Genomic DNA, 22,361 nt, shown 5'->3' with positions numbered 1-22,361 from the left:
TGGTATCCTTGAGGGGTCAGTACTGGGACCAGTCCTATTCAACATATTCATCTGGAAAAATGGGTAAACAGTGAGGTGGCAAAATTTGCAGATGATACAAAACTATTCAAGATAGTTAAGTCCCAGGCAGACTGCGAAGATCTACAAAGGGATCTCACAAAACTGGGTGACTGGGCAACAAAATGGCAAATTAAATTCAATGCTGATAAATGCAAAGTAATGCATATTGGAAAGCAATCTCAACTATACATACAAAATGATGGCATCTGAATTAGCTGTTAACACTCAAGGAAGAGATCTTGGAGTCATTGTGGATAGATCTCTGAAAACATCCACTCCATGTGCAGCAACAGTCACAAAAGCAAACAATGTTGGGAATCATTAAGAAAGGGATAGATAATAAGACAGAAAATATCATATTGCCTCTATATAAATCCATGGTACGTGCAGACCTTGAATAGTGTGTGTAGATCTGGTCACCCATCCTAAAAATATATATTGGAATTGGAAAAGGTACAGAGATGGGCAACTAAAATGATGAGGGGTATGAAACAGGAGGAGAGATTAAAGTGACTGGGAATTTTCAGCTTAGAAAAGAGATGACTAATGGGGATATGACAGAGGTCTACAAAATCTTGACTGGTGCGAAGAAAGTGAATAAGGAAATTTTATTTAATCCTTCACATAACACAAGAACTAGCAGTCACCCAATGAAATTAATAGGCAGCAGATTTAAAAAAAACAAAAGGAAGTATTTCTTCACACAATATAAAGTCAACCCAGGGAACTCTTTGCCAGGGGATGCTGTGAAGACCAAAACTATAACAGGATTTTAAAAAGAACTAGATAAATTCCTGGAGACCAGGTCCATCTGTGGCTATTAGCCAGGATGAGAGGGATGCAACGCCATGCTCTGAGTGTCCCTAGCCTGTTTGCCAGAAGATGGGAATGGGCAACAGGGGATGGATCACTTGATGATTCCCTGTTCTATTCATTCCCTCTGAAGCACCTGGCCTTGACCACTCTTGTAAGACAGGATACTGGGCTATATGGACCATTGGTCTGACCCAGTATGACCATTCTTATGTAAAAATTAATTATAATAAAAATGTTTAGTACAGAAACTCCCCAACATAATGACCTCCCAAGATAGCAACAATGTGAGATAACAACCTTGGCAAATACTGCATTTTAAAAATCTTGGCCTACTGGGAAACATATTTATATAAGTTTCCATTCCCAGTCACAAATCTAGCATTCTAGAGCAAAGTGACTAAAATATAGTCCAACAAACAAATTTTTATTCAACTTGCCCCTCACTTTTCCCTCCACCGCACTCCACTCACTGGTGTCGTCCTTAGTCAGTGGAGACTCAGAGTTCAGAGGTGCTTTCACGTGAGTACACCTTCCAGGTGGGGGACAAAAAGGCACAGTTTGTTCTGGCCACGGCTGTTCGTTGTGCCACCGTTCACTCCACCACTCTGTTGCCAATGGCCCTGCACAGTCACCTTCTGCTGTCACCTACCACTGTGACCTCTGTGAGTTGGTCTCTTGAGGTTCCACCAGCTCTCAGTGATTTCAGCTGAGTTCTCAGTGCGGGAACCTCACTGCTAGTGAAGTCTGGGCTGTCTCTTACACAAAAACACTGTACCCACAGGAACACTGTCCCCACAACAGGACTAAGCACTTAGATCTGATTGTCAGTGATTTCAGCTGCAGTGGTCACTTAACAGAACAAAAGACTATCTATGGAGCCTAATCAGCTCTGTCTTTAAACAGTGGAGAGGGACAGGTCCCCACCCTCTCTCTTGATGCCTTCAAATCATCACAGACTAAGTACAGTTCTACTGCCCTTTACTCATACAATAAGAACAACATTTCATCCCCCCTTCCCCCACATTCAAGTGGTTTGTAACCCAACCCCAGGCAAAATCTATCACTTGGACAACACAGCTCTGTTTGCTGGATACCTAGGTAGATTAGGTGTGAATGTAAATATAATCTGGCCCTGAAGCCTTAGCCCCCAGCTCATCACTAGCTGTCAGGGAGAACTCATTTAGACTTTGCTTACAAATCATCATTTGAAATTATTAGGTTGGCCAACATCAACTAAATGAATGCACTGACATCATAAAAACTAGCTGTATAAGGAAGCAAGGAAGCTAGTCTATGTTCATACTTTTCAAATCTATCATACTTTTTCAGATACACATATTTTATCATACACTGTATAAGCTTTTAAAGTGTGTATTAATGTTTCAGTTTAAATTCAGATTTCCAAACAGTCACTAAATTGGTATGTAACTAGCTCACAAAACTGGGGGGGAGGTGTTGGGAAAATTCAGGGGGGGCGTGTAGGGAAATCACTGGTGGCAGCTATAGCTAAGGGTGGCAGTCCAGGCATGAGAGTTGCTGGGCTGAGCTCACCTAGGGTGACCAGACAGCAAGTGTGAAAAATCAGGACAGGGGATGGGGTAATAGGCACCTATGTAACCCTTCTGCCGGGCCGAAACGATAGCAGCAAGGGCCGGGTTCAATACATAAGGGTCCCTTCCCCTCAACATTATGCAACACCAGCTCGAGCCCCCACCCAGTGACCTGGGAAAATCTTACACACACCCCTGGGTGCCTCGAGGAGGCAATACTTCCCCTCTCGCAAGCACAGAGTCTTGGTGTAGCAGAAAAGGTTTAATTATATGAGATAAACAACAAGCATTAAATTGGGAAAATACCTCAGCTAGAGTTCATAGGTCAAACCGTGAGCAAAGACCCACCCCAGCAAATTGGGCCGTGTCCTTCTCTCTGGGCCCTTGAGTCCAGCAACCCCCAAATCACCCACAGTCCCAAAAGTCCCACAATCCCAAGTCTCTGTCCCGAGTCAGTGCAGCCCCAGAGTTCAAGAGTCTCTCTGCAGAGGTCCCCCTCCCCAGCCTGGGTAGAAAGGGGCACCTTACGTGGTTTCGGGGCCAACTGCCCTGCCTCTTCATGGGGTTCTGCTTCCACCAGTCATCCCCGCAAACAGCTCAGCTCCGCTGGCTCTGTGGGCTGCTCCGCTCTGCCAGCTGCTCTGGTCCATCAGCTGTCCTGTGATCTGCTCCGGCCGTCCTCGCGAGCTGCTTGGCTCCACTCACCCAGTGGCTGCACAAACTGCTCCACTCTGCTCTGCCAGCTGCTCTGCTCCACGGTATTGCTTCAGGCTCCCCCACTCATTAGCACAGTACTCAGTGCTCTCAGCTCAGCAAGTCCAGCTCTTCAGTGATTTCAGCTCTTAGTGATTCCAGCTCATAGTAGGGGAGCCCCAGTGCCAGTGAGTTCAGCTCAGTAACCTGTAGCTAGATTCTTAAAGGAATCAAAAATTAACTCTGACATTCCACAGTGGAGAGAGGCATAGGTGGAACTGGTGCTTCTGGCTCACACAAGGAGCCTGCGCCACCAAGTACAGATACCTGTCCCCAGCCTCTCTCTCCTGACTGGGTTTTGGAACCCATGTCCCTTGTCTAGGAAGTGCTATTTAGCTGATAATGAAACCCTCTATCATAAGACAGTTTAGTAGTTGCTCATTTACTTAATCGGGATGACAACATTTTATTGCTCCTGCCCCAATAACAACGAAATTGGGGCTCCCATAGCTGTGAAAATAACCATCCCAGGCTGCTGTGCGGTATGCTAAGTGGGGTGGGAGTGCCAATGCAAATAACTGAAATGCTAATACGAATACTTGAAACTTCTTTCTGCACTCCCCATAACCTACCACCAGATGTCAGGGTACAGCTCATCCTGACTCTGCTTACACCTATATAAGACAAATATCAGGACAGTCCCTATAAAATTGGTCACCCTAAGCTCACCACAAACAGATCATGGACTGATAATCGGCCATTTTTTCCCAATCCAGTCAGTGATGTCTACAGGATCTTGAAGCATGTAGGCATGGCTGTTCACAACTGAACATCATGTTGTGTTTTCACCAATGCATATGATTGTCAAATGTAAGTTAAAGCTGCCTCTCCTTTTGGTAATCTCCCATTTGGGTTTGTTAGGTGGCAAAAAGCTCCACTTCATCTGTAGATTGTCTTAACTTTGCTGAGATTGGTATGGTACTGTAAAAACCAAGTAATTGTATTTCCTGATCTCTTGACACTAAACACACCTGTCCACATTTGCCTTCTGTACATACCACAGTCACTTGGGAGTATGACTCAAACTCTGAAGTATCTAGTTACAGCAGGGCACCAACCTTAATGTTGTTCATCTGCTCCCTCTGTGACTCAATAATGGTGGTTTAATCCTTAACTGTCAGCTCCCGTGTGGATTTAAAGCCAGGTCTTTTAACAATGAGATTTATACAGTGTATGTTAATCGGGAAGACTCTGGCAATTATCTGGGAATATAGATATTGCAAATGGGTGATTAACTGGCAAACAGAATTACTACAGTAGTTTTCCTGTAGGATTTTTGTATGTATTTATTGCTGTTAAGAGGATGCTTATGCAGCTCATTTTGTACAATACTGTTTCTTGCAAGAATATACACATATTAAAATGCAGATGCCTTGGCTGACTATTGTATATTGGTTGCATTTATTTGAAAACTTGCAAGGCCAAAAAAAAATGTCCCTGTGGTTGTGAAATACAGTACTGTAGTAAACACGTTTGGTGATAACTCATCGGCGATGAGGTAACATGCAATGAAATACAAATCCAAGATCTAGTTCTCATAGAACAAATCTGCCTATCTTTCCCCCTCTCTATTTTATGCTTGCAGTGTTAGGATTTGCTCACCATTCAAGTAGGATATTAAAAAACACAGAATGCTCGCAGGATTTAGCCAAATAAAAATGTGATCACTAGGGTGAAATCACAACAAATCACAGCTAACTAAGGCTTGGGAAATTACAAAGGTGATTCACAAGAGTGCTGGGATGGAGGGTGATAACAGAAGCAGGGGAAACACTCCCCCCCCAGTATTTAACGTTCTGCCCCTCCAAACTCTCAACACACTCTCTCTTTTTTTACTAAACCTCTGTAGAACTCGCTCACTCGTTGGTGCACCCTCATGTTGGTGGGTGTTGGGTAGCAGGCTCCTTTTCTTTGACGCCCCTTGCTGACAGCTGTTCTGACTCTGGCTCCTTCTTCGAACTCAGTTCTCCAGCCAAGGCACATTCAATCTCACCCCTTCCAAGGTATCTGTGTCCCATACAACTCTGGTCATCAACACAGTTTCTTCTACCTGTCATCCTAGGCTCTTCTGCAGTTCAACTCTCCTCTCAGTTTCCCAGGCTTCACCACCAGAATCTCCCAATAGAATGTAGAAAACCCCAAACAAATCAAACTTAACTCCAACAACCATTGCCCATACAGGATTGAGTCTTCAATCCTACTGGGTTTCCCCAGCTTCCTATTCCTGTTGGAGACACAAACACACAGGGGTATTTCCTTGGAGTCTTGGCCCTTGCTCAGGGCCTACCATCATGGCTAGGTCCTCTCCTACTGCCTCCCTACAGATCCTGTCTGGGAGTGAAGGAACTTTCACTCTTTTTTTCCTGGGCGTCTCTATCCTGGGGCCCTGTCCTAGACCTTCCCCTGTACCTTTCCCTCCCTTCCTTAATGAAGAAGACCCAACTGCTCCCCAGCTGTGACTTATAACAAATGAAGTCTGACACAACCTCCAGGTGCAGCAAGGTGGACTAACTGAGCTCTCAGATTCGTGTGAAAAGACGGTTACTCACCGTTGTAACTGTTGTTCTTCGAAATGTGTTGCTCCTATGCATTCCAGTTAGGTGTGTGCGCGCCGCGTGCACGTTCGTCGGAAGATTTTTACCCTAGCAACACTCGGTGGGTCGGCTGGGCGCCCCCTGGAGTGGCGCCGCTATAGCGCCGGATATATACCCCTGCCGACCCATCCGCTCCTCAGTTCCTTCTTGCCGGCTACTCCAACAGTGGGGAAGGAGGGCGGGTCTGGAATGGATAGGAGCAACACATCTCGAAGAACAACAGTTACAATGGTGAGTAACCGTCTTTTCTTCTTCGAGTGATTGCTCCTATGCATTCCAGTTAGGTGATTCCCAAGCCTTACGTAGGCGGTGGGGTCGGAGTGAGATGTTGCAGAATGCAAAACTGCTGAGCCAAAGGCCGCATCATCTCTAGACTGTCGAACCAATGAGGCAAAGGTGTCGACCGAGGACCAGGTAGTTGCACGACCTATCCCCTGGACGGAGAAGTGAGCCAGGAAGGCAGCAGAAGAAGCCTGAGCCCTGGCGGAATGTGCAGTAAGATGGCTTGATGGAACATGGGCCAAGTCAGAGGAGGTGCGGAGGCACGACCTCTCCCAAGATGAAATCCTCTGGGAGGAGATAGGTAGGCCCTTTGTCCGGTCTGCCAGTACGATGAAGAGTTAGGGCGTTAACGTGGTCACAACTGCACCGTGCCCTTGAGAAACACAGTATACCATGGGTTCACCATGAGAGCCTGAAGCTCGGAGACTTGTCTGGACGATGCAAAGGCTACAAGGAAAAACTGTCTTTCAGGACAGGTATACCAGCGAGCATGTTGTCAGTGGCTCGAACGGGGCAGCCATAAGACTGGTTAGAACCAGGCTGAAGACCCAGGTTTAGGAGGGCCAGATATGCTAACGGAGTGGAAGGTTTCCTACCACCCAGGAGAATCCTGTAGAACCGAGGCAGAACAATGTAACTCGGATCAGTTTAGCCACACTGCAGCCATGCTGTGAGGTGCAGGGATTGTAGGTCAGGGTGGTGAAGTTTGCCGAGATCCTGCGTTATGAGGTTTGGGCAAAGAAGCAGGGGAATCATGTTGGCCACTGACAGGCCTACAACATGGTGTACCAGTGCTGCCTGGGTCACGCTGGAGCGATCATGATGAGGAGCGCTCTGTCCCTGCGGAGTTTTAGCAGGACCCTGTGAACTAGCGGGAACGGTGGAAAGCGTACAGCAGTCGGCTCGTCCACGGCATTAGAAAGCCTCCAAGATCGAGCCCAGGGAGAGGTCTTGGAATGAGCAGAACTTGCCTCTCTCTTTCCGTCCTCGTGAGAGTGAAGAGGACTATGCGGGGAAAGCCCCACTTCTGGAAAAACGGAATGTATAATGTCCGGAGGACTTGACCACTTGAGAAACCGGAAGGATCTGCTGTGGCGATCCGCCAGAGTGATCCTGACCCCTGGGAGAAAGGACATTACCAGGACTATTGATTGGGCTGTGCCGAAGTCCCAGAGTTGGATAGCTCCCTGCAAAGAGGGGAGGACTGTGCTCCTCCGTGCGTGTTTATGTAACACATGGCCATTGTGCTGAGCGTGAACACCGAGACACAACACCCTTGCAGGTGCTGCTGAAATGCCTGATACACAAGGCAGACTGCTCTCAGCTTCCGGACATCGATGTTCAAGGCCAGCTCTTGAGCCGACCGAAGGCCTTGACTGCGAAACTGACCCAGGTGAGCCCCCCAGTCGAGAGATGGGGCATCCGTCGTGAGGGACACCGAGGGGTGAGGTGGATGGAACAGCATCCCTGCACCCACCAGGGAGGGCATCGACCCCCAGTCGGGGGAGCCTGGGCCGCTTGGGGGGATTAAGGTGACCCTGACTATGCTGTCTCTGCCCGGGTGGCACCCCGAGGTGAGCCACGATTGAGATGGACGGAGGCCAAGACTGGCACGATTGGTTACAAACGTGCAGGCAGCCATGAGACCCAGGAAACCTAGGCAAGTGCGAGCCAAAGTTGTCGGGAAGGTCCATAGACCTTGTATAATTGTTACCATCACGTGAAACCGAGGCTGAGGTAAGCAGGCTCTGGCGAGACTGGAGTCCAGGATGGCCCCAATGAATTCTATTCCCTGTGTGGGAATCAGAGCGGATTTCTGTATATGGATCATCAGGCCTAGACGCAGGGATAGATCCTTGTCGACGCCCACATGACTGGTAACTTGGGCTCCGTTGGTCCCTCGAATGAGCCAACTGTATAGATACAGAAAACGTGTACCTGATGGTGGCGGAGAGAGGCAGCTACTACAGCCATGCATTTTGAGTACACTTGGGGCTGTATAGAGGCCAACCGGGAGGACCGTAAACTGGAGAGTATGACGGTTGGCCACAAACCGGAGGTACCTTCTGTATGGACGATAAATGGCGAAGTGAAAATACGCGCCCTTCATATCAAGGGTGGCATATCAGTCTCTGGGATCCAAGGATGGGATGACGGTCCCCATGGATACCATGCGGAACTTCAGGCGAATCATGAACTCGTTGAGTTCCTGCAGGCCTAGGATAGGTCTAAGACCTCCCTTCGCCTTGGGGATTAGGAATTAGTGGGAGTAGAACCCGTTGTTCCTTTCGTCCTTTGGTACCTCCTCTATAGCTCCAATGGTGAGGAGCGTCCGCCCCTCTTGCAAGAGGGATTGCTTTGGGGTCCTGACTGACGCCTACGACTGCCTCAGCGACGCCTGCTGGCAAAGCCCTGTCTTTGTCTAGGTGCGGGATAAGGGCGGTGAGGCTGGGGCGGAAAGGTCGGCGCTGAGTCACCAGCATGTGCGTGCCGAGAGGGAGCGCACAGCGACCTTGCTGTCCTTTAGGCTTTGCAGCCTAGGGTCAGGCTTTTTTTTTTTTTTTTTTGAGAACAGGCCCTTGCCCTTGAAGGGTCAGTCCTGTATAGTGTGCAGCAGCTGCGAGGGAAGGCTCGATAACTGGAGCCATGAAATACGCCTCGTGGCAACACCCGAGGCCTGGGTTGTGGCTGCGGAGTCAGCTACATCCAACGAGGCCTGGAGGGAAGCTCTCGCCACCTCCTTCCCTTTTTCCAGGAGGGCAGCAAACTCTTAACAGGAGTCCTGAGGAACCGACTCCGTAAATTTGCCCACCACCGCCCATAGTAGCGGCTAAGCAGGGCTTGCTGGTTTGCTACGCAAAGTTGCAGGGCCCCTGCCGAGTACATCTGACGGCCCAGTAAGTCCATTCACCTAGCCTCCTTGGATTTAGGGGCTGGTGCCCGTGGGCCATGGCGTTCCATCTCAGTGACGGACTGGATGACAAGGGAGCGGGGGGGCGTGGGGTGGACATATAGGTACCCGTAGCCCCTGGAGGATACCATGTACATGCGTTCAACTCCGATGCCCGCCGGTGGGATAGTAGCTTGAGACTGTCAGATGGTATCCAGTGTGGCCTTGATCATCGGAATGAACGGTAGGGCCACTCTGCGGGGTGTCACCCGACAGAATGTCTACGACTGGATACCGTATCTCCAAGACTTCCCCCCACTTGGGGATTCAGATTGAGTGCCCCCCCGTCTCAGGAGGTCCTGATGGCCCCCCAAGTCGATTAGAGGAGGGCCCGAGGAGTACGCCCCTGCCACAGCCTCATCTGGTGAGGAGGAAGAAGAAAGGCCAGGGATAAGCGGGTCCTGTGTGGGCTCGCACTCCTGGACAACCTCCTGATCCGGTGGGACCGGTCGGAGGGGGGCGGCTAACTGTCTCCTGGCACCCAGTGCTCTGACGGAACAGAGTGAGATGGGATCACAGGTAGGCCTTTGGCCTGATGGCACGCCCAAGATGTACAGGGTGACCACAGATGGGGTCATGGTCCTGGGCCTGGGGCACCTGGAAGACTCTGGTGTGCACATCTGAATCACAGTCCTGCGCGTATAAATTGCCTGCGCAGGACAACAGTGATGCATATTTGGATGGCCATGGAGGAGCTAAAAAGCCCTGAGCAGAGTCTCCCTCTCTAGCTGACGTCGCTCGACGTGCAGGGGATCGGTACCGGGAGGCATACCGGTACCGGGAGCGAGAATGGGACCTGCCACCGGAGCGGTGCCGGGAGGTCGACCGAGATCTCGAGGCTCGACGTCGGGAGTGGCGACGGGAGTCCGGTGCCTGGAGCGGTACCGGGAGCTGGATCGGCACCGAATGAACCGGGCCGGCGAACGGGACGCTGATCGGTGCCACGAGTACGACCGGTACCGAAATGGAGAACGGTGCCGGGACTGTGAGCGGCGTCAGCACCTGGATTGGCGACGGGACTGAGAACATCTGCGGGACCGCAATCGTGAACGGTGCCGCTCCGCGGTGCCAACACAGGGTGGTCTGATCAAGGCAGGCTTGCTGATTGACCATATAACCCGCACCGGAGGTGCCGGGGGTTGAGGCAGCGCATGCGCTGTCATTGCAATCAACTTCCTCGACGTGGAAATGTCTCCGGCGTAGAGGGAATAGTGAGCTCAACCACGGCTCGCACCAGGGAGCATTCAGGTACCAGACTCGACGGCTCTTGCGTGGCCGGAGTCGACGGTGCTGATATTGTCGGTGCCGCGACAGGTATCGGAGCCGGGCGGTTAGACTCAGTACAGCGCTCGGGCTGCGGAGCCGGTGGCTCTGACGCAGCTTAATAATGAGCTCAACCATGGCTCGTACCGGGGAGCTTTCCGGCACTGGACTCGACGGCTCTTGCGTGGCTGGAGGCGACGGTGCCAATACTGTCGGTGCCACGGCAGGTATCGGTGCCGGGCGGTCCGACTTAGTATAGCGCTTGGGCTGCGGAGCAGGCGGCTCTGACGCAGCTTAATAGTGAGCTCAACCAACCGGGGAGCTTTCCGGCACCGGACTCGACGGCTCTTGCGTGGCCAGAGGCGACGGTGCCGATATTGTCGGTACCATGGCAGGATATCCGTGCCGGGCGGTCCGACTTAGTATAGCGCTCGGGCTGCAGAGCAGGCGGCTCGGACGCAGCAGGAGTCCTGTGCCTCTTGATCCTCCAGGAGAGGGATCCGTGCCGAGTGGACGACGGCGACGGTGACGGCCGGTGCCGGAAGGCCTTGGCGGTATCGGCGATCCAGTGCCGAGGGAGCGCTTCTTGAAGACTTACCAGCGCTCGGTGCTGAGAGCGGAGGCGTAAGAGCGGCCTCCCTCAGGAGCTACTTGAGACCAAAGTCTCGCTCTCCTATTGTTCCCGGCTTAAAGGCCTTACAAATGCGACACTTATCTGTCAGGTGAGATTCCTCGAGGCACTTAGGAGAGGATCTCTTGTCGGCATCAGCTTATGGCCGGCTGAGCACGGTTTGAAACCCTGTGAACCGGGCATAGTACCCGGCACCGGGTGCGGGGAAGGGAATAAGCCCCAAACCCCTGTGACTATATACACAAACTATACTACAAACGAATAAAGTTAACTATAGAAATCTGAACTATATATACAAGTATTAACAAGAGAAACTACGAGTAGCTAGGGAAGTGGAGGTCAGCTAAGCCGCGCTCCACTGTTCCAACGACCGACACGGGTGGTAAGAAGGAACTGAGGAGCGGATGGGTCGGCAGGGGTATATATCCGGCACTATAGCGGCGTCACTCCAGGGGGCGCCCAGCCGACCCACCGAGTGTTGCTAGGGTAAAAATCTTCCGACGAACGTGCACGCGGCGCGCACACACCTAACTGGAATGCATAGGAGCAATCACTCGAAGAAGAATCCTTTGTTCACCTGTATGGAGTTTACACATCCCATTACAGCCTCTCACCCTTTTCATTGAAAAAATGTAAAATGAAGCCTCAGTTTGAAAGTAGGGTTCAGCAAAAAAATTTCACCAAAACATTTACTGAAGTGAAAAATGCAGATTTAGCAACACTGGTGTTGGTGTTGATTTAATCAAATGTTTTCAGGTGAAAACAAAACAACTTTTAAAAAATAATGAAATATTTCAATTTATATTTCATTTTGACTTTTTGAAATGAGACGTCAATCTTTTGATTCAAAATTACTTTTTGTCTCAAAATTTCCTGTAATATTGGTTAAAAGTTACAAAATTCTTAAAATAAAAAAAAACATTTTATTCTGGGTCAAACAAAATGTTTTATTCAACCCCCAGATGACCTTTCTTTTTAAAAAAAAAACCTTTTCACTTAGCCAATCTTTTACACATTTGTTTGCAGTTGTTTTCTCAACCCAAAGAGAGATTTTTCTCTCAATTTTTTAGAATTGCCAGTGAACAGAAAAATCCATTATTTGCCAAGCTCCAGTCAAAAGTTTGTCCAGATGTTTTTTCCTAGAATATATACATGATTCACAATCCCCATCATAAATTCCCAATGCTGGGTTTATTGGAGGTATCTTTTTTTTAACTGTGAAATTCCTGGGCTCTGGTTTGCATGCAGGAACCCAAGGAAGGGAGCACAAAATGACTCAGTGCCTAAACTGCTCGAGCTAGCACAACTGTCCAGCTGCCTGCAGATGAGCCGGTTTCACCACTGTGTTGTTAATTCATCCTCAACCAGTGAAGAGGCTAGCTCAGTAGAGGAGCCAGCTGAGCAGCTGACATTGGTTACAGAAGACGATGGGACACATTCTCAACAGTGACAATGGAGAGAAAAGACAGTATCTGGTGGCCCAGCTTCCCACATCTCTCAGAAGTGCAGCCGCTGTCTGTGAGTCAGTGTGGATGGGAAAGAAGGAGAAGAGGCACCTCTGAATTATAAAATGCTTAATTCTTTATCCTTAACTCTGACTTTCCTGGATCTTCTTCATTTTTCAGTTCTTCACTTACTGAACGTATGTGGTACATGTGCTGTTCTTTTTTGCCAAAGTAACAGATGCAACTTTACAATCTTAACTCCATCCTAAAGTATCTCTGTCAGAGAATGTCCTTTAAATGGTTTTCTTTGAAGAAATGTAAGCACTTGCTGTAGATCTTTCTGATGAAAAGAGATTATTACTCTGAATACAAAGGTGATCAAAACAAACATATGATATTCAATGAAATACTAGAAATCAGTATTCAAAATTAAGTACTGCCCTGGAAAAGACTGGGACCTAATTGACCCACAGCAGGTCTGCACTCAGAGTTTTTAAATCTGCTAGCACAGCTGTATACCAGAGTTGTTTACAAATTCAGCCACATCCTTGACCTTGTTGGCATTAAAGTTAGAAAACATTTGTGCTGTGAACAACAAGTAAAGTGTATAAGCTCCATGGGAGACAATAAACCATTCTCATTAATTCTACCACAAGGTTTCATGTGGAACTCAAAGTCAGCAGAAAGGTCACCTGCAGGTCTAATAAAGTCAGCAGCAAAGGATCTTGTAATATCTACATCTGAATTCAACCACACCTAGACCTATCTCCTGGGCCAGCTCCTCTCTCTCCTTCTTACATCAAGGCTCAGTGAATTCTCAAACCCTGTCTTCTAGCACGGTTTCATTGTCACCTGACAAAGGCTTGCAACAGTGCATGGACAGCGAACACTTGCTGGCCACCTGATTAAGCTGAAACAACCACCCAGAATGCTCATCTGGGTCACCAGATCATAGCACTGACACACCAGTCCCAGCCACTTACACATGCTGATTCATAAGCAGTCCCTGCTCTCGTACCAAAAGCTTGGCTCCTCCTGCATTGAAATATCTGCATGGCGGTTTTTTTTTTCTTTTTTGTTTTTAATCCGCAAGAGTGACTCCCTCTTACTTCCAAATGCAATGTACCTCACTTCCAACTGCCTACACATACTGCACATCTGTTTAACTGCTCCCTTTTCCTTGCAGTGAGTAAAATAATGAATAATAATAAAATGTATTATATTTTGTATTAACTACCACAGTATACCAGACTTTGTACCTGGTTCTAGCTCCTATTACTGCTATGGAGACTGGACAGCTAATTAGCATTCCTTAGCACCCCTAATCAGGGAGATGCAGTCCGTGAGGCCATGGTGCACCCTGTCCCCAAAGCTTAGGCCCACTTCCCGGTAGTGAAAATCCACCTCATAGATGCTAATCCCCCCATTCTCCAATTGTACAGCAGCCCTTCACACCTCCTCCTTTCTTTTCCTCCCTCACTGTTGCCCCAGGCAATCCAACCAGTCTGTTTTCAGTCTAAATCCTCCAGTCCTCACTCTATATTTGGACACAATTCCCATTGACATAAGTGGGATACCCAGGGGGAGTAAGGTGTGAAAGATTTGGCCTGACGACTGGCATATACATACTATGTATCTTATGAGGTGCTGAGACTTGGTGCAAAACAAAAACTTTGCAACAGGCTTTACCAAAGCATTTTACTATTTGAAATTCTTTATATTTTACTTTCACTGCCATATTAGAGTGAATGGAAAAATACTTACTGGTAAATATCAAGTGATTTCCCCAAAATAATAATTGTGCATAAAACACTTAAAACAGCTATGACATGTAGGATGACCTCAAAAGTGAACTGCAATAGAAGTTTTATTTGATTTGTAACCTTCCTGCCAGGCGGAGACAGTAGCAACAATGGCTGGGTTCAATACCTACGGGTTCCTTTTGACAGTACAACACTGAACTGGCTTGAGCTCCAACCCAGTAATCTGGAAAAATTACACATGACCCTTGGGTGCCACTAAGATGCAATACTTCCCCTCTCACAAGCACTGAGTCTGTGTATGGAAAAGAACACTTTTAAGAAAAGAGGAAAGGAACCTGGCATTAAATGGGGAAAACACCACAAGCATGGCTTGAAAACACATGACCATTAGCAACCTCCCGCCCCAGAGTATATTGGGCAGTGTTCTTTTGCTCAGTCTCTCACCTTGTGGTGTGAAAGTCCAACAACAAATGTCCTTTTAACATGCTAGTCCGCCTCCCTTCACTGCACGTGACTCACAGTTGTCATTTGTCAGCATCGACCCAGAGTTCAGAGGTGCATTCGCATGGGTTCACCTTCCACCATGGGCAGGCGGCATCAAGCAACCCTTCAGCTGCTGTTGCTGTGTCGTTTACTCTGCATCACTACCCACTGCCACCCGCCACTCCATGGTCACTCATTCTCACTCTGGCCACTTCGCCAATAGCTCAGTGGTCATTCACTTCATTACCGGCTGCTCCACTGTCATTCACTCCACCACCGGCCATTCTGCCACTGGCCACTCAACCATCATTCGCTCTGCCGTTAGCCGCTCTGCCATCATTCATTCCACCGCTGGCTGCTCCATCATCATTCACTCCGTCATTACTCTCTGTACAGGGATGTTTTGAGGTCCCATCGCTTAACACAGTTCTCAGTGATTTCAGCTGTTAGTGGGGGAGCCTCACTGCTAACTGCAGGTTGGGCAGTCTCTTTCACCAGAGACATTATTCCATAGAAGGCCTAATGCTTAGACCTGGTTATTAATGATTTCAGCTCTAGTGATCCACAACAAAAGACTCTCAATTAAGTCTTAATCAGCTCTGTCATTACACAGTGGAGAAGGGGAGAGTCAAATGGTGTTTAGGGCCCTGAGGCAGAGCCCACACCACCAGATAGAAACACTTGTCCCCACTCTCCCTCATCTCCATTGGGCTTTGGCACCCGTACAATCAGGGCATGCCAAGCACAGTTCTGCTCCCCTTAATTTACACAAGGATAACAACACTTTATTACCCGTGCACCCAATAACAAAGTGATTTGCAATCCAATGCCAGCCAAAAGCGATCATTTGGGCAAGGCAGCTCCATCGTGCTGCACACCTAAGCAGAGTGGGTGTGTCTATGCAAACAAGGTCAGTTCCTGAAGTCTTCTCCACCAGATCCTCACTAGAGAGCTCATTCAGACCCTACTTACAGATAGCTTTCAGCATTTTTACTAGTAAAAGAATTGATCCAAAATATTTTGAAGGATATTTTGCATGTTCTTGTTTAAAATTAAAAGTGCCTCATAATCAAAAATGTAAGAGAGAGGTTAATTCTCCACTGGACCTGTCGTGCTTTCTCAGAATGTTAACCCTGCTGCCATAACCAATAGCAACAGTCCCAATCCTGTTCCTGGTACTGGGACTAGAATTAGTTTCATACATGGCCGACAACAAAGTTCACATATCTTGCACACTCATGTCTATTAACCACTATAAGCAGTTTTGGAAAAAAAAATAAACCCAATCATATTTTCTTTATCCATTAATTTCCCCCTCCCTTTACTTCAAAAGGTGAGATGGCAAATATTTGGAAAAATAAGGAGATTCATGCAAGAACCAGGATAAAGTTATACAATGTCATTGTGATGCCCACACTGTTCTCTGCTTCTGAAACTTGGCAAATGCGACAACAGGAAACTTAACACTTTCCATTAGAGATGCTTACATAGAACGCTTGGTGTCCGCTGGTGAGATAAAGTAACTAATGCTGAGGTATTACAAAAGACTGGCCAATGGACTATAGAAAAAGAAAGCTGCTGTGCTTTGGGCATGTGGTATAGATGTAAAAAAAACCTATATTTTCTTAGTCAAGCTCTCTATATTGGATACCACTTCGTGGAAGACTGAAAAGAGGACAACAGATGATATATCAGAAAACCATTAAGAAAGATGTCGCTCTCATGGAAGCAGACTTCAATGGAGCAAGAAATGTGGCACTAGACAGATGAAGGTGGAAACACTGGGTTACCTCATGGTTCACAAGGCATGAAAACATCTAATAATAATAATAAAATGATAATAATTGTCTTCAATACACTAGTTATATCCATAAATTGTTCTTGCTAACTGCAGAGTGTAAAATGTTATAACTGTCTATGCTAATCACATCAAATGCTACGTTCTCTTTTATGAGGAAACCTGGTGCAATGTATTCCACAATTTTAACTGCACGCATTAACTCCCATTTCATTGATGCCATTTTGGCCCAGATTAAAACTAAATGCATTATTGCACTGCATTGCTGGATAGAGTAGTTCATAGTCATTCTCTTTTCATACCATATATGAAAGTGTCTGAATAAAATGTATCATTTCAGCCAAATGACGCTTTAACACTAGTCTTCACCTCTAGTAGGGGATACTACCATAATCAATATAATGTGGTACCTCAATGGATAACCGTTCATTTAAAAACAATCATTTGAAAATGAAATTTTATATAAATTTTGATGTAAACAATGAAAACTACACGGTGCTCAACAGTAACATACACATTAATCTAATCACGTGTTATTAAAACAGCAGTGTATGACCAACTACTGTTGTTTGCTACAACTTTAAAAAGCTATCCTGCAAAGAATAGCAATAGTTAATGCTGATTGGATAGTTTTCTAGGGGTTTGGAACAAATACATTGCTTTTAATCTGAAAACAACACTGGACATTTCTGTCTGATAGTTGGGGGATTCAAACCAACTAACAGATAAATTTGGTGAAGAATCTCATTCTAGTCATGCCCTCCTCTCCTAATTTCCCTTTTCACTGTTTTGTCTTCTTTGCCTATTCCTCAGGGAACTGAGTGATTGATAGCCTAATCCAATGACTGTATTACAGCTGCCTCAACTTGGACTCTTTTCCTTATCATTAGCAGTTAGCCTATGGTTAAATTCACAGCTCACTGCTTGGTACAGCCCCTGAGATTTAAGGGTCTGGCCTTTAGAAAATATTTAACATAAAACTGAAATCTTGACATACTGAGAAATCAGTTCTCTGTAAGGCTTCTTTAATTAATCCAGAGTACTGTACCATTGTTCTATATGAGACTGTGACAGGGTGAAGTGCTGCTGAAACTCACAGCATTTTTTCCAATGATACAAGCCAAACTAACTTTGCTTTTAGAGTAAAGATTTTTTTTATTAATTTCAAGTTTGGCATGACTCTTTGAAACCAACAGAAGGAAGAAATATTGCCACATTTAAATGCTTTATCCAAAGACCTGTGCTTCACTCTTAATAGATGATTAGTTTAGTCCCTCAATGGATAAATTTAATTAGTTTTAAAAAATGATTATTACAATATGTGTTATATTTATTGAATGTTTTAGTTTCTGTAAATATACTAGAAAATATTAAAAGTGGAACGAAAAATGCTCAGTTATGTGACCTTATCTGCAGAATAATACTTATTTTTAAAATGGCTATGGAAAGGATCTAGACCTTGATCTACATTGTAAACCTTTGCCCTAGTTCCAGTCAGTCGATGAGCTGCAAGCTTCTATGAAAATGGCAGCTGAGTCCCAGATGAAAAATTATGCATCTCATAAACTGCTGTTCTGCTGAAATGTCAAGCTATGGCAGGTCTGTACCTCAAACCCAGCACTTGGCATTTTCCTTCTGTCTGCTTTGTTGCCATGAAGCAAACATGAACAGTGAGGATTTGTGTAGGGCAGGTAGCAGGCGAGCTCACTGTCAAAAATCTATTATTAGGGCTCTGATCTCTTTTGCACAGACCAGTGACGGCAGTACACTGAGAGAAAGCAGGCTGCAGCAAAGACATAACAGAAAAAAAGAGAATTCTTTGTGAATCTGTACATAATATATGTAAATGAGACTTTAATGGCTGAGCTACACTTAACAGAAATAATAACCCCAAATTAAAGCTCTAATATATATTTATTCTGTACTCCTGTTCTACACTGTTCTCTAAATACATTTTAATATATACTCTTTAACATGTTTCTCAATGTATATTTATGCTAACATAAGTGTATATATATATATTATATATTTCCAATGATAGAGAGATTTCCATTAATGTCTATTGATCAAAATCAGCACCATGCAGTCACTGAGAAAGATGTGATTATGAAAGTGAAAGCTCTTATTTTTTTCAGATTTTCTTTTAATGGTGTGTCATTGACTTAAAATAAAAAACAGCACTTATTATACATTCAGCTTTCTCCCCTTCAATTGAATTTATACATTTAAATAGATTAGAATATATGCTCCTATTAATAATGCCAATTATTTCATAGAATATGTAACACTCTGTTAAAAGACACAATTGGTGTATTGCAGTGTTTTTCATAAAAAGAGACAGCTCCACTAAATTACTTGAAAGGTAACTAAAAATTAAGTATCAATATTGAATTGTAACAATTATATGTTCTCACATCTGCTAACTGAACCTACTATAGATATGTTCCTTCCAAGATTTCCTGATGGTCAGCCACAGTTCTTATGAGAAAAAAATTACTGTAAAGGTTCAACAAAGCTATAACTTTGTCATTCTCCCTTATACTGACACACACACAAACATACATTTTAGTACATTATATTATAGTTACATAAAACAACATTACAGTAACCTTATTAAAATACTACAGTGTTCTATAGTAATGGCAATATCACTATTGTAAAATGGGTTCACGGCATTACAGTAGAACACTGCCAGAATGTTTATCACAGTAACATTAAGGGGAACATATTTAGCACATTGTATAGGGATTTAGCTTTTTAACTACTTTTAACAGAAGTATTTTGCTGAAGTCCAGCACATGGTGTTACACATTTATTGTTAAGGATCTGGCATGGGGGGCGGGGGAGGGGGAAGAGACAGGAAGCCAGAGAACTCAAAAGTTAATTCTTAACGCACTCCATTGTGCCTATAACAAGTACTCTGTATTTTTATAAAAACAAAACACATCGGAATATGTAAATACCATGTGAAAACTTCTGGCAAAATTTCAGATTTTTTTCTGTTTAAACTTAAGTTTAAAAGGAAAAACACCTAACACATCTAGTACCTATAAAACACACAATTTTCAAATAGTAGTCTGTAACATCTCTCTCAGAGCCAGCCATAACTATTTCTTGTGCAAATACATGTAATGAGAATTAACTTTAAAAAAATAATAATATTGCACATATACAGGAAGTACTAATAGTAAAGTGCTTATTGAATGTCTTATAAAAGCAAACTATAGTCCTGATCCTGCAAGCACACAGGATCAGCTTAATGCATGTGAGTAGTCTCAGATCTCAGTATTGTTCCCTTAACATTTAGGAGAAACTTCCCTTCACTAAATGGGAGGCTCTAACCCATACAGTTGCACTGTATGAGGGAGTGGGCAGCTACTGGGATCTCATTTAAGGAAGTGGATGAATTAGGGCTGCCAACTTTCCAACTGCAGAAAACGGAACACCCCTGCCCCGCACCTATGCTCTCTCTTCCCAAGTCCCCGCCCCTTCTCTGAGGCCCCCACCTCTGCTCACTCCATCCCCTGTCCCTCAGTCGTTCACTCTCCCCCATCCTTGCTCATTTTCCCCAGGCTAGGCAGGGGGTTGGAGTGCAGGAGGGGGTGAGGGCTCTGGGATGGGGCCAGAAATGAGGTGTTTGGAGTGTGGGAGGGGGCTTCAGGCTGGGGCAGGGGGATAGGGTGTGGAAGGGTGTATGGGCACTGATCTGGGGGTGTGGGCTCTGGGGTGGGGTTAGAAATGAGAGATTAATTTCTGCAGGGGGGCTCCGGTCTGGGAGAGCGGTTTAGGGTGCAGGTTCTGGCTGGGGATGCCGGCTCTGGTGTGGGGGTGGGGCTGAGGGGTTCGGAGTGTGTGGGGGAGTGTCCCTGGAAGGGAGTTTGGGTGCAGGAGGGGGCTCAAGGCTGGGACAGGGGATTGGGGTGTGGGAGGGGGTGAGGGGTGCAGGCCCTGGGACGGAGTTTGGGTGCGGGAGGGAGTTCCAATCTGGGGCAGGGAGTTAGGGTGCAGGCTCCAGGTGGCGCTTACCTTAGGCAGCTCCCAGAAGCGTCCGACAGGTCCAGCTCCTAGGCAGAGGTGCAGACACGTGGCTCTGCACACTGCCCTCACCCGCAGGTGCCACCCCCACAGCTCTCATTGACCACAGCTCCCAGCCAATGGGAGCTGCACAGCTGGCGCTTGGGGCGGGGGCTGTGCATGGAGCCCCCATGGTCATGCCTCTGCTAGGAGCCAAAGAGAAATGCCGGCTGCTTCCAGGAGCCCCGTGGAGCCAGAGTAGGCAGGGTGCCTGCCTTAGCCCCACTGTACCACCAACTGGACTTTTAACGGCCTGGTCACTGGTGCTGACCAGAGTCGCCCGGATCCCTTTTCAACTGGGTGCTTCCGGTTGAAAACTGGATGCCTGGCAACCCTAGGATGAATATAATATTATTCTCTCCCTAAAGAGGTGGCACAGGAGACTATGGGTATACTGTGGCCTTAGAGCTGTATTGTGGTTGCATAGCAGCAATGGTGCTTCACTGCAACCTGTGGGGGAAGGATTCTTTCCCCTTGAACTCCATAGACCTCTCCAGCGTACAGCCCAGTTACTCTATGTCATTTGTGAGCTGGGTTTAGGATTTGAGCTCCAAGGAGTAGTTTCCAGTGTCAAAAGTAATCACATCAACAATACACTAGAATGAGAGAAACAACAATGCTTATGACGTTCAGCAATTTAAAACAGGTTAAATAACACTTAAAACAGGAATCTATTTTCCCATTCAGCACCTGGGAAGTTAACACTGAATATAACAACTCCAATTTGAACTGTACTTTCAGAAGAACATTATTAATCTGCTGTCTCTGGAAAGAAATTAAAAAAGATGACAGAAGCACATCTCTGAGACTACCCTGTAATTCCAGGCAGTGAAATCTCTAAACAGCTGTTTTGATTGGCCTTTTTATTCCTTTTAAATAAATCAAAGGAAAATATTTTCCACACCCTAATTCTTTAATAGGAATTTAAAAATATAACTTCTTTCAAATGAGATCTTTCCCATGAAAGGGTGTGTAATTACAGCCCTTCCAGATGCAGTCACTTCTTCACAAAGCAGAGAAAGGGAGAGATAGCCAAATGGGAACAGATCATAAAAGAAGTTTCTGTAGTTTATACAATGGTCAGGGCACATCATTAATCCTCTATATAGAAAGTTCATTTCTTGGGAAAGGCTTGAAGTGGAAAAGTCAGGCCACATCTGGATAAGGACATTGACAGACTTTACCATTCACTCTGTAATGTAGGTTTTTATTAAACTTGTAAATGTATAATTCGGAGCTAATTCTATTAGAATAACGTATTCCATTCAGTAATATAAGAATAGTAAAATAGCAGAGAATGGCATGCTGCCCACCCTTAGGACAACTTCAGTGCTAGCATAGAAAACACAGCAGCTGGACATATTACCTTACACTGTACATCCCTGCTGAGGGGAAACCCTCGATAAGAAGTACCACAAGTCCATTCCAAACTAGACTAAACAAAGCACCACATAATCTATTGCAGGAAACAAGCATGTATTGGCAGGAAGATGATCTAGATGACCACAAGGTAGGACCTTTCCATCTCTAATATCTATGATCCAGACAGCTTCTCCACAACTAGCGTGTACATTCCAGTACAGTGGGGATCTGCTAAAAAGACAGTAGCCACTCAAGTATTTAGCTTTTGTAAATCTTGTAAAGAAAATGGCCATATTCACCACTGCCTTTGACTTACATCAAAGATAAATTTTAGCCCAAAAAGATGATCTGATGTTTTTTTCTACTTTTGAAAGAGCAACAGAAGTCTATACAGTTGCATAGAATGTAAAAGAAAATAATATAAAACAAGCAGGCATGTAAGTGGTCTTATCTCATTTAACAGACAGGGAAACTAAAGCATGGAGAGGTCAAGTGTTTGGTTTAGGGAGACACAACAGGACCTTGGTGAAGCTGCTA

The 22,361-nt window shown here is 45.8% G+C and overlaps 1 protein-coding gene across 8 annotated transcripts in view; it reads right to left on the bottom strand.

Moving 5' to 3' along the window:
- The window catches only part of DPYD (dihydropyrimidine dehydrogenase), a 638,604-nt gene that overhangs the window by 123,347 nt on the left and 492,896 nt on the right, over window positions 1–22,361 (bottom strand). Inside the window, exon 19 of one of the 8 annotated variants that reach the window (XM_039484212.1) lies at window positions 21,962–22,055. The exons of the other annotated variants lie outside the window; for them this stretch is intronic. Within the exon in view, the coding sequence (XP_039340146.1) occupies window positions 21,997–22,055 (59 nt within the window). The 3' untranslated portion in view covers window positions 21,962–21,996. Of the gene's footprint in view, window positions 1–21,961; window positions 22,056–22,361 lie in introns of those variants that run through there. 8 annotated transcript variants of the gene reach the window in all.

Source organism: Mauremys reevesii, linkage group 8 (assembly GCF_016161935.1).
Source record: "Mauremys reevesii isolate NIE-2019 linkage group 8, ASM1616193v1, whole genome shotgun sequence".
Lineage (NCBI taxonomy): Eukaryota > Metazoa > Chordata > Testudines > Geoemydidae > Mauremys > Mauremys reevesii.
This window is presented reverse-complemented; position numbering and strand designations above follow the sequence as displayed.